The sequence below is a fragment of the Cucumis sativus genome, chromosome 7, assembly GCF_000004075.3.
Source record: "Cucumis sativus cultivar 9930 chromosome 7, Cucumber_9930_V3, whole genome shotgun sequence".
Taxonomy (NCBI): domain Eukaryota; kingdom Viridiplantae; phylum Streptophyta; class Magnoliopsida; order Cucurbitales; family Cucurbitaceae; genus Cucumis; species Cucumis sativus.
In genome coordinates, this window is record NC_026661.2 from 17808889 (window position 1) to 17820400 (window position 11512).

The following is an 11512-nucleotide window of genomic DNA, read 5'->3' on the forward strand; positions in this document are numbered from 1 at the left end:
ACCTTTTGATTTCAAAGAAAATTTTAAGTATAATGCCATTTGCATCGGATTACATTATATATTATATAATAGTGTCTTGAAAACTTGTAACAAAACTAATCAAGGTACATTTTTGTTTGGTATGAATCCAATTCATTTCTGCATAAGAATCGCTTTCTAAAGAGATGAGTACGATAAAAGTAACTCCACCTTTCAAAAAGTTGTACGGCTTAAATATGTCTAGAATCAACCGTGACTAAATCGAACCTTAGAGATTGGAAGATGAAAAGAATAATGTATTTTACACTAATGTTTTTACATTAATGGTACAAGCCCTTCAATGGTTTATTATTCTGCAAAACTTTGGCTCCCCTTTTCCAATGGCAGAAAAAATTGTAACCCACAAACAAGGGAGAGAGAATACAGCAAAATTACCTGTTGTAAGTAACCGAACCGACCGCAGTCGAGCCTCATCGACTCTAGTGGCCTGCAACTTCTAAGCAAACATCCATATCATATCATATCTGCAGGTAAGAATTTAGATCAAATAGCAAGATTTTGTGTGACTATGCCCAAAGAAGTCCCTCGAAGCCTATTTCGGCATTGGAGACGGGACTATCACCATAATTCTGAACTACCATTCCTTTCTCATCTTCTGATATATCTACATATGGCTCCAAAAGATCCGAGGACCTTTCGGATGGAATACCGTAATCTCTGAGTATGCAGGACGAAGCTGCGATGGCGGCCTCTCTCTCAAGAACGGCAATGTAGTTCTCTTCGAATTCGAAAACCAAGTACTTGTCCTTACAGGCTGAATAAATGTCAAAGACCATCAGTGAAGAAACGTAAAGTGAAGCCAACAAAAACAGGTATGAGGTTTGAGATTTTGGAGACTTACTGTCGACAAGGTGTGTTAAGTGATGGATGTTTCTGATTCGAGTTCCATTCAGTTTTAAAACCTGCAGTGGTGTCACGTACATCATTTATGTTTGAGAGAATTCACACAAACTGTTGAATCACGATTTCTTTAATTCTTAAGTTTGTTTCTATGTTCCTCTTAATTTCCCTTGGTTAAGGAAACACTTGAATTTTTAGTCGAATTCTAATAGAAAATAATAATAATAATAATAACAACAAGTTTTTGAAAACTAATTTTTCTTAAAGAATTGGCTTATGTTTTCAAAACGTGGAAATAGATAACAAAATATAGAAATTAATGGATAAAAATAGTGTTCATTAGTCCAAAATGGTTAACAAGTGAGACTAGAATTTGTGTAATTGAGATTTTTGGCTAAGAATTTAATTTTGGATTATTTTTAGAAAAGGAAGACTAGAAAAACAAAATTAAATTCTCAAAAGAAATTATCAAGTTGTCTCTTTTAACTCGGAGGTTTGTATCTATTCCCATCCTTGAACATTCAAAGGTGTCCAATAAATCCCCAAATTTTTAATACGTCTCTAAACTATTAATTTTGTCCCTTTGATCTATTAGATAATTTGTAATATAAGCTTTAAAGATTTAGGTTAAGTACCTGCTGATTCCCCATATCTTCATATCCAATATTCACTTCGTTAGCCAGGACCTGAGTGTGAGAAGGCGTCAAATAAGATTATATGATCAGAAGTGATTTTTTTTTTTTTTTTTTTTTTTTGTCCTCTCATTAAAATGAAAGCAAGGAATGTACTCCAAGATCCCTAAACTAGATATCCCCATTATCTGAAGATTCTAAACAATTTTGATGTTTGTGGTTAAAATCAATCAAAGTTGAAACTTACCTGCGACAGGATCACTATTTGTTCCCCTTTAAAACTTGCCAAGGAATAGCGTGCCTTCGCCAGTAGTTTCAACTAATCAAAAGAGAAAATGAAAGATAAAACTTCAAACTATCAAACAAGTAATTGTAATTTCTGACTTAAGAAGTATCATCCAAGTAACCTACCCCAATAGAATCTTCACATTCTTCGCTGCAGAGAAATAAAACCAATAAAAATACTTCAAATGCATGAAAATTGTAAATATTCTATGAGAAAATGAAATTTAAGGGAAACTTCTACTACAGCATACTCTATTAGGGGTTCAGAGAGTGGAGTAAACACCAAGCCAGCAATTATCAGATAAGAGGGTTGTCCACCATCAATGTGAAATGGAACCTTCAGTGAAGTGCATGAGAAACACAATCAGCACAAGAAATTTATACAAAACCAAATCAAATGAGCTCCATTGTCATCATCCGGAAGCACAAATTGTAATGATAGACATCAGAAGGGATTTATACCAAGTGCACGCGTGGATTGAGAATGACTTTGGCTTTGATAAGCTCTCCTGATCTTATAATACCAAGCTCTGCAACATCACCAGCGAATCTGTAAAAGTTGTAATTAGGTAATGACTCAAATTAAGTTATAGCCACAGCAAAGTCGTTTCTTCTGTAGAACAGCATAAATTATAATGATAAACATCAAAAGGGATTTAAGGTTGTTTACTTTTGACTGATAAGGTATCGAAATGCTATACGCTCGTTAGTCCTGAAAGGTACTGTTCCTTCACATCCAACTTTAATATCATCAAAGCTAACAATGACATCTCCCTGAAAAAAATAATAAGCCAATCAATTACCTGAACTTCAAAACGTTAGCCTTTAGTTAATTTGACTCTATTACTAGCACTTGAAAGGTTAATTCGTAAGTTGAGATGAGTAAACTCACATGCCAAAAAGATTGACCAGACTAAGGTTAACTCTTACGCAAAATTCCCCTCAATAGGGTGTAAAAGTGCGTAATAACTGATGTAAGAGTGAAGTTGTGGTTTTAAAGTTTATGAAAATCAACTTGTCATAATAAAGTCACACTGCAAGGTTTCTCCACATTGGACAGACCACATCCTTCATGACAAGGGCAATCGGTTGGATTTCACATGCACGGATGCAGTTCTCCAAGAATTTAAACAAGTCAAAGAACACACCAAAACAATAAACTCCAAATAATGTTATGTGTACCTCTTTTAGGACCTTATTAGCATCAGATGTGGGTTCTACTCGCCGCACCAATACACCCTAAATTCACATAGATGTCAGGTCAGGGAAGCATTAGAAATTATCACTTTAAAAATAAAATGATGTCAAGCTCTAGCATTGAAAACAAGGGACAACTTAAGCAAACCTAAGTTGTATATTGGCTAATTGTAAGAAGCCACACTAATATTGCAAATATTCAAAAGAAAGTTTTTCTCTAATGCCAACAATAAATAATAATACTAATAAAATCCATTAGCCTATAAAAGAAATGCATTTTAAGAAAAGACAGACCTCATTTGACTTCACCCTCAAACAAGCACGTAATGCTGGATTTTCCAACTTCTGCAATAAAACTCCAAGAGAAGGAAAACCTGAAATTTCATGAATATTTAGGTACATGCTGCAACATTCAATGCAACAACATTTAAGTGATTGCCTAACCTGATCTACCATAAAAAAGTGATAGAGAACGAAAAAGAACGTAATAATATGTAGAAAGTTATAAAGTCTCACCAGTATATTTCCTGTTCCTTTCATAGTCATTCAGAAAATGAGATACAACTGTCGTTGGAATAACATATCCAATGTTCTCAACTTCTTCAGATCTGTAAACCTAAAAGAAATTTCTTGTAAAGGAACAATTGATAGAAAATATTCTTACATAACAATACCAGGAGTTTGCTTAAGATTGGATTGAGATATCAATCTAAAATTAGGACAGGTTATAAAGGCAACATAATTGAAAATTAGCCATGTCTCATTCAATCTAAAATATGGATTTTAACATTTACGACAAAAATGTCTTTTCATAGGGCTAACAAGTAAAAAAAAATTACTTAGAAAATCTACCTGAAATGCCACTCCAATGCATTCCCCTTGGTCATTAAATGCAGGACCACCACTATTACCTAAAATCTAGCAAGAAGACGCAGTAAATATTACATAGATAATATATCAATATCTCAAGAATGCAAGGATACAAATACATAATAAATGACCACAAAGTAATTGGCGGGATAAATTTTTTGGTGAAAATAATAATATACTGACCAGGATTTATAGCAGCATCGATTTGAATGCCCAACAGATCTGATGACCCATGGGCATAGGATGTAACCTGAGGAAATTAGTTTCTTAGATCAATAGAATATTTTCTATAACAGCCAGACATTTAATCGTGAAAGTAATCTATCATTGATGCGGCAAATAAGCAGTTAAAAGGTAGTCAGAATCGAACAAGTGGTACCTCAATACGTGACACAACTCCCCTTGTCACTGATATGGTGTCTCCTCCGAGGGGATACCCCACAACAGTCACAGCATCCTGCTCAGAAATACAGTAAGAATTGAGTGTAAGTTATATAGCTATAGCATTATGTACATAAAGCAAAATAACGTAGATGATTTCTAACTAAACAATCTTCATATTTGAATGGTTAAGAGTCATAGTTAACAAAATAGATCATTTGAAAGAGGAAGAAAATTAAGGAACGATGAAAAAGATGACATCAACTGGAATCAATCGCTTTATCAAATAGCCAAATACAAACCTGAAGGCAAGGCAAATTCCCAAACTTCAGTGGTTCAGCTCCTTTCCAAAACTCCTCATTTTCAACTGAAAGTAAAGCTATATCACAATCAACTCCTCTGGCTAAAACCTGTATACAATATCACTGAGAAGATGGTAAGCGCAAGGATCTTGCAAATATCAATAAATACACAGCTTGAAATTAAACATCTCACTTGAGAAATTGGTACGCCCGAGTATTCACACATGCATCAAATTTTGAAAATATTTTTCATTGACTTGAGAATATGTAGTTTATTAGACAAAAGACAGTAGTAATACTATAGCTAATGTGCAAAGAAGCTACAGAAGGAATTTATTTACGAGAAATAAAACTTTTCACTGATATAGTCAAAACAATTTTTTTTTATAGTAGTCAAAATGATTTCAAAAGAACCATGTTGAATTTTTCAGGACATGAAAACCACTAGAGCACAACTAACAACGTTGGGTTGCATATGTTTGACCATTGAACTTGCTTAGAAATTAGTGGAAAGTATTTTTCTTTTATATTCTATAGACTTTTCCTTTCACATAAACAAGAAACTCGGAATATTTTGAACAGTAAACCTGTTTAAAATTTTTATTTTTCTTTAAGAATGTTAGTATTGGTACGTGTTTCCATGCCTAAGTTCTCAAAATCTGTTCAAATTAATCAAAATTTTCAGATGCTCCAGCTTGAATGGTCAAAACTCAAAAAATGAAAACAAGCTTCTCCACCAATAATACCTTAGCTACATACTTGGTATCATCTCCCCTTTTCTTTACTTTGACCTGCAACCAGACACAGGGACCAGCATCAACAAAACGTGAAAAATGGTAAATAAAAATGATCTTGGGAAGATCAGGTTAGAAAGAAGCTAGTTTCTTTTTTTTGTTATTTTTTCTTGGGGGAGTGGGGGTGTTAAAATAACATTTTGTTCCTTTTTCCTTCTGAATAAGAAACAATAATAACTTCGTTATGTGCTTAGTTGAAAAAAATAAATTGAAAGAGTCATACAAAAAATCAACCCCACAAAAGGAAGCCAAAAGAAGGGTTCCAACTATGCCTGATGGAACCTATAGATGACACAATTTATTGGAAATCTTGAGCCAACAACATGTATAGGAAATAGATATTATCACATGAACGGAGGCTCAAATTCCTCAGTGCATTACCTGTGTATCATGCTCAACACAATGTGCATTTGTCAAGAGTTTACCATCGCCAATCATGAAGGCACTGCATAAAAGATAAAAGGAACAAGAACAAAGCGACCACAAAGCATAATAAGTGGTTTGAACAGTTACAATATAAAAATAGACCCCAAAACTCAAAGTGTGAAACTGAAATTCAACATATTCCATGTCTGGAAAAAAGATAACATCTTTATTACTCACCTCCCAGTACTTGTAAACTGCCTTTGTTTCTGCCATGGTAGAGAATAATCTGGAGCAGTATGGGTACAATAAACCTAAACAATAGATCCCAGATGTGAGAAGAAAATCTCATGAACTAAATTAACATGTGGATATATGCTCGGTGAGTCTGCAAAAGTGAGATAAGTTATAATTTAAGACAGTTTTTGAACAGGCTCCAACAAGTGAATAAAAAAACAAAGCCTTGAAAAGTGAAGTGATAAAACAAGTCGTGAATTGAAGAAAATATGCAAACCAGCTTAGACAGTCTGCAACTGCCAAATAGCAAAGGACATTTCACCTTTTCACATCTTCTTTTCCTTTCTAACGACAATAAACAATATATACACGTGCGAATAGACATTTTTCATTTTTTTACCAGATATAAAGACTTTTTTTATTGACATCAATAAAAGAAAGAAAAAGACAATCATCCCTGGTGAATACCAATTCGTTGAAGTACAAGAAATCCCAAAGAAAAGGTATTGGTGCCTGGAAACTAGTAAATAACTTATATCACTGGATACAGAATGTTATTCACTGTTTGCCGTACAAAAGGATAATCCAAGAATTAGCCTTATAATGAGGAAGTTAAGTTATTTTGGTTATTATTTTCACCATACAAAACAATAATTCAGAATTATACATAGGATGATGAAGTTAAGTTATTTTGGTCATTGACATGTTAGATCAAGTAAGTAAAAAAAATGAATCCTGAAGATAAATAACTGGTCCTAATTCCAACTCTGACTTATTTATTAGAAAAGTTAATCAAATTTTACAACATTTATTGAGAAACCTGAAGGTAATAGTAAAATGGATGTGATACCAAGTAACTGTTATTGCTTAAGGCATTCAATCTTAAAATTTTACTTTAAACTACCTTCACAACAGCATTCAGGAAAGCTGCACCTTGGAGATTCCCCGATTCAACCTAACATTTCCAAGCAGTCATCCACGGGATCAAAAGAGACAGGAAAAAAAATAACTCCCAAAAAAATGGGCATAGTAAACATGAAAACCTATGGCACACAAAAAGTATTGCAGAAAATTTGGTATTTGAGCATTCCCATTTTGCTACTCTACAGCTATTATACATGAAAACTTTTCGCTACTCTACAGCTAATATACAGATCACTTAAGCTTTGATTTGAAATAATCCTAACACCACCTGAAGAAATGCTGAAATAACAATGGAAAATGACAATTTTCACCGTCTCTAATGAAAATAGCAATTGTATCTAATTTGAATAAGTTGATGAAGAATGACTGATTTGTTCCTATTAGCATCATAATGCAACTTAAATACCAAATGCCATGGCCCCTAATCATACCTGATCCTCGATTGCATTAACCAACTCTTTTTTATCTTTCCTCTGCATGCCAAATGATTTATAAGCTTCTGTCTGCACTCGGCCGGAATTTCGTTGGGCACTGTTATCTCTCCGATGCAGCAGTGGTATGCCAGATTCCTTCTTCATTTGGTGACCCAAATTGACCAAAATATGTTAGAAAAATCATGCAATAAAAATAGTCAATGAGATTTTCTCTCCAGTCAGTAAATGTTAAACAATTATCATTCCTTTTAAATTTGTGGCATTGAATCTTCATATTACATAAATTAAACAAATGAATCTGTTCGCTTCTTTCTCCTCAAAATTGAAAATCATTTTATTCAAGAAACCGTAACACTATGTTAGGTAGTCTAATTATTTTAATATTATATTGTTTCGTTTCCTTATTGAAACTAGTAAGTTCTTTGTAGGTGATTCTCTAGCCTCCCGCCTCGTCCTGGTATTGCGTTGTTGGATATTTTGAAGACTAGAAATTGAGACAACACGCTGCAAGAACGTGTCGCTCCAAAAGCTCAACGGAGATTTCGATCTCTTGACACACAATGCTTATTTTTCGGGTAGATGAACTCGCAGTTCTAAGCAAGAAGCAAGAAAGAGGGAGAGCAACACAAAGAAAATTCTGAAGACTCCATAATAAAACAACGCGCTGCAAGAACATATCACTCCACAAGATCAACCAAGGCTCGAGTCTCTTGACACGAAAAGGCTAATTTCGGTACGTTTCACTCCAAATTCTCAGCTATAATACCGTCAACATGTAAAAAAGAAAAGAAAGGGACGACACTTAAGTGGATATAGCAAGAAGCATTAGGACTACAAAATACCTCGCCGTCAAAGTTGCCAGAAGAAGAAGCGGCCAAAGAGGAACGTCTTTTAGAGCCGGAAGCGTTTCTCCGGTCACCACCGATAGCTGTAGGAGTGAGCGAAGCAATTGATCGCTGCGACTTGGGCAGGCGGCTCCGGGAGGGAAGTGAGGAGCATAATTTAACGGTGGAGTCGAAGGGAGAGAAACAGCTGCTGGCCATTGCTGCAGCCATTGCTCGGAGCTGAGGGAAATGAGGAAATGAGGAAATGAGAGTGAGATATGTGAGACTTTTACATACAAATGCCGTCGGAGACGGTGGGTCAGTGCCGGAGAATTTCCTTATCCTTTAAACGAAAATGTAGGATTAGGTAAAGCCCGGCGAAATTTTGGCGCCTCCATGTCTAGTTTTGACCCAACAGTGGGCTTGTTGGGAATAATACTGCGGCCCATTTAATTTGGGCCGAACTTTGGGCCTTTGTGTGATTAGCCTCCCAAGAAAAGAATCACAAATTTTGATGAGAAGTGTATGGTTTGGTTATAAGATCTTAAACCACGCTTTATTTACCAAACGTGAAGTTACTGTTAATTCCAACGACGACGTCCATTTGCATTTCAAAGTCATAATTCAGTTTTATTGTTGCGCTCAAAAGAGAACTTGAGAAAATATCATTGTTAGAGGTTTGGATCTTGTCTACATTGGACTTTGTCATAGGTGTGTTTTGTGGCATTTGTCTTTAGTGAGCAACTTCTTCTTAGTTTTTCTTAATTTTCTTCTAAGTGAACCCAAGACTTCTTTAGACCAACATATTTTGGTGCCTAGATTAGTACGATAAATTGTCAATTCATCTAAGCTCACAAAAAAAATTGATCAAGGTGATTAAGTAAAGTTATTTATAAGTATGTATTATAATAAAATATTACAACATGTGTGAAGATATAGCTGATGAGAATGTTGTAGCTACTTGATGTCGTGTAGTATCGATTTGATCTCAACTTGATTTATTTTTGTTTGAATAGTATATATCCATCGATTCAACACGTCAACCCAAACCCTACGACAACGGTGTTTCTCTCTCTTCGCCTGTGTGCTCTCTTGTGCCCTATATCGTGTGGGCTTGGGATTAGTGTTTTAACTTTAAAGAGTATATTGATTTGATCGGTTCGTTTGATGGTGAGAGCGAGGTTAGTCAGAAAGATAACATAACATAACTCCTTTGTTGTTTATATGTGTTTATTTGTTAACAATGTATGAAAATCATTACATTTTTAACTATTATGTGATGTATGGAAATAGTCTCATTTGAAATAAAAGCAATACTACGAAAAAAATCACTCACTTTACAATTTGTCAATATTAATTGTTTGTATGTGTTTAACATACTTTTAAAATGGCTACAAGGGACATGCTTTTGTGGAACAAGTGTTTTCCATACGACGATACAAAATTAAAAAACTAAACTAATTGTGTTACTTTAGATGGATAATCAACCGAGACATAAAATCTCACGAACTAATCCTATCTCACTGGGTGATCAAATTATTGTTACATATCATATTTTGGCATTGCATTGCAACATTCCTACGTGGTTAGTCCGACTATTTAGTTTAAAGTTTGTATTTGTTGTTTGAAGCAAGTGGTGCAATAAACTAACATGACCCTATGTGTACCTTACTATGTGTTTGGTTATTATCCTTATTTACTCGTTGTTGTCTTTAAGTTAAAAATAACGATAAAATAAGAAAGCTTCACCGATAAATCATATCCACACGTCTCAATCGCCCTGCCATCAACTCCTCGGGGAGCTTGGCACAGAGAAGCACAACAAGAAATGGAGTCTCTTATTTTGATTCCACCAACTAAACACGTTTCCATCACAAACTCTTCTGTTTTTTCCTTCCCATTCATTTCCAGAAAGCGCGCCATCAAATTCCCACAATTTTGTCCACAGATTATCCATTGCAACGCCCGTTTGCATGCTCAAACAACTTCCAGGTCTTATATTCGGAATGGCCCACCGTATGGGGAGGAAGATGATGATCCCGAACTGGAGGTTGAAAGCCTCAGGGTCCCTGATGAGTGGTCGGTTCCTTCAAAGGCATTGGAGGTATTGCTTCTTCCTTCTGATTTTCGTTCGGTTTTTCTGTACCTGCTTGATTAGGCTGCTTGTCGAGCTTCATTTAATGATTTTAACGTAATAATTGGTTTTATTTTTATTATTATTATTTTTTTTTTTGTTGACGATGGTGCATTCTTGATGTTTTTGAATGATGAATGTGATGCGATGACATTGTTATCTTCATGAAAACTAATTACAAATTAGACAATGTTTTTGTGAACACAAATTTGGACGGTCTCTAGAGTACGGTAGGCATGACTTTTGATGTATTCTTCGAAAAGAAAATGGTGTAGCACTAGATGTTAAATGGATTGAGCTGGGAAATATTTTCAAGTTAGTATCAATAATATTAGGCTTTGAAGTCAAATCTGTGAAGGATGCCACCATTTTACAGCTGTTTTGATGATCCAAGACAATTTTAACCTTTCTTTTCGAGCAATTTACGTGAAGGAGATTGGAAATCCTTGAAATCAGTCTTGGAATGTCCTATTAGATATGCTGGTGTCTTCGATATAACGATTTAGAATCAAATCTACTTGTCTAATTAGCTTGTGGAAGCTCTTCTAGATGTGTATAGGAAATTTATAGCAACAATAAGTTTGAGCGATCCAATTTTACTGTCTAGTGTAGCTATTTTCACTAATCCAGCATAATGGCTGTCCAGTTAATGGTTAAATTTTTCTTTTTAATATATATGTTTTCTGAAAATTTAGTTTCAGTTAAGTGTGCGCATCAATCTTTCCTCTATGACCAATCAGTTGAGGTATTTTTTTTCAGGAATCAGAGTGGCTTAGGGTTACTTTGCACAAATGGTTAGATGAAGAGTACTGTCCAGAGGAAACTAATGTAGATATAAGCAAGGTTGCTGCAAAGTCATACTACAATTCTTTGTTAAAGAAGACGACCGACCTAGGCGAAATTTTGTTGAATATGGCAAGAGAATTGGAATCTATTTCCTATAAGGAAAGTTTTCATGGAGCATTCTCTTCTGCCAATGCAGCAGTGAACTTAATTGCACAAAGAATAGAACTGTCTTAACTGTATCAACCACTTCAATTTTGAAAGTAACTAACTAATTTGTCTCTTTTACTTTATTTTCTTACTAGTAACTCATTTATGGTCAGACCTATATTTCTGGACAAACAATTCATGTATTGCTTTATTTCTTCAATGTCAACGCAACTTTCTTTGACTAAGTATGGATGTTCCACGCACCAGATCTTGCACCACTCCTCTTGGAAGGTTTGCTATAAGTAAAAGTAGAGCTTCTTCTA

At 34.8% G+C, this 11512-nt stretch overlaps 2 protein-coding genes across 2 annotated transcripts; one reads left to right on the forward strand and one right to left on the reverse strand.

Moving 5' to 3' along the window:
* Positions 1-190: 190 nt before the first annotated feature.
* On the reverse strand, positions 191-8520 carry LOC101222267 (protease Do-like 2, chloroplastic). Its single transcript, XM_004148840.3, has 21 exons — positions 8141-8520; positions 7296-7436; positions 6845-6895; positions 5944-6017; positions 5722-5785; positions 5293-5337; positions 4547-4654; positions 4243-4320; positions 4047-4113; positions 3846-3904; positions 3510-3609; positions 3288-3367; positions 2979-3035; positions 2467-2570; positions 2259-2346; positions 2048-2133; positions 1923-1947; positions 1759-1830; positions 1515-1565; positions 881-941; positions 191-793 (listed from the first exon to the last, which is right to left on the reverse strand). Exons 1-21 carry the CDS (start codon positions 8351-8353, stop codon positions 546-548), a joined length of 1872 nt encoding a protein of 623 aa, XP_004148888.1. The 5' UTR covers positions 8354-8520; the 3' UTR covers positions 191-545.
* Positions 8521-9850: 1330 nt separating this feature from the next.
* On the forward strand, positions 9851-11512 carry LOC101222027. Its single transcript, XM_004148839.3, has 2 exons — positions 9851-10226; positions 11016-11512. Exons 1-2 carry the CDS (start codon positions 9951-9953, stop codon positions 11274-11276), a joined length of 537 nt encoding a protein of 178 aa, XP_004148887.1. The 5' UTR covers positions 9851-9950; the 3' UTR covers positions 11277-11512.

Coding starts and splice junctions, on each gene's coding strand:
- LOC101222267 (XM_004148840.3), bottom strand. CDS start 8,353: ATGGCTGCAGCAATGGCCAGCAGCTGTTTCTCTCCCTTCGACTCCACC. Junction 7,437..8,140: donor CTGGCAACTTTGACGGCGAG/GTATTTTGTAGT, acceptor CACCAAATGAAG/AAGGAATCTGGCATACCACT. Junction 2,571..2,978: donor CTAATAAGGTCCTAAAAGAG/GTACACATAACA, acceptor TATTTTTTTCAG/GGAGATGTCATTGTTAGCTT.
- LOC101222027 (XM_004148839.3), top strand. CDS start 9,951: ATGGAGTCTCTTATTTTGATTCCACCAACTAAACACGTTTCCATCACA. Junction 10,227..11,015: donor TTCCTTCAAAGGCATTGGAG/GTATTGCTTCTT, acceptor ATTTTTTTTCAG/GAATCAGAGTGGCTTAGGGT.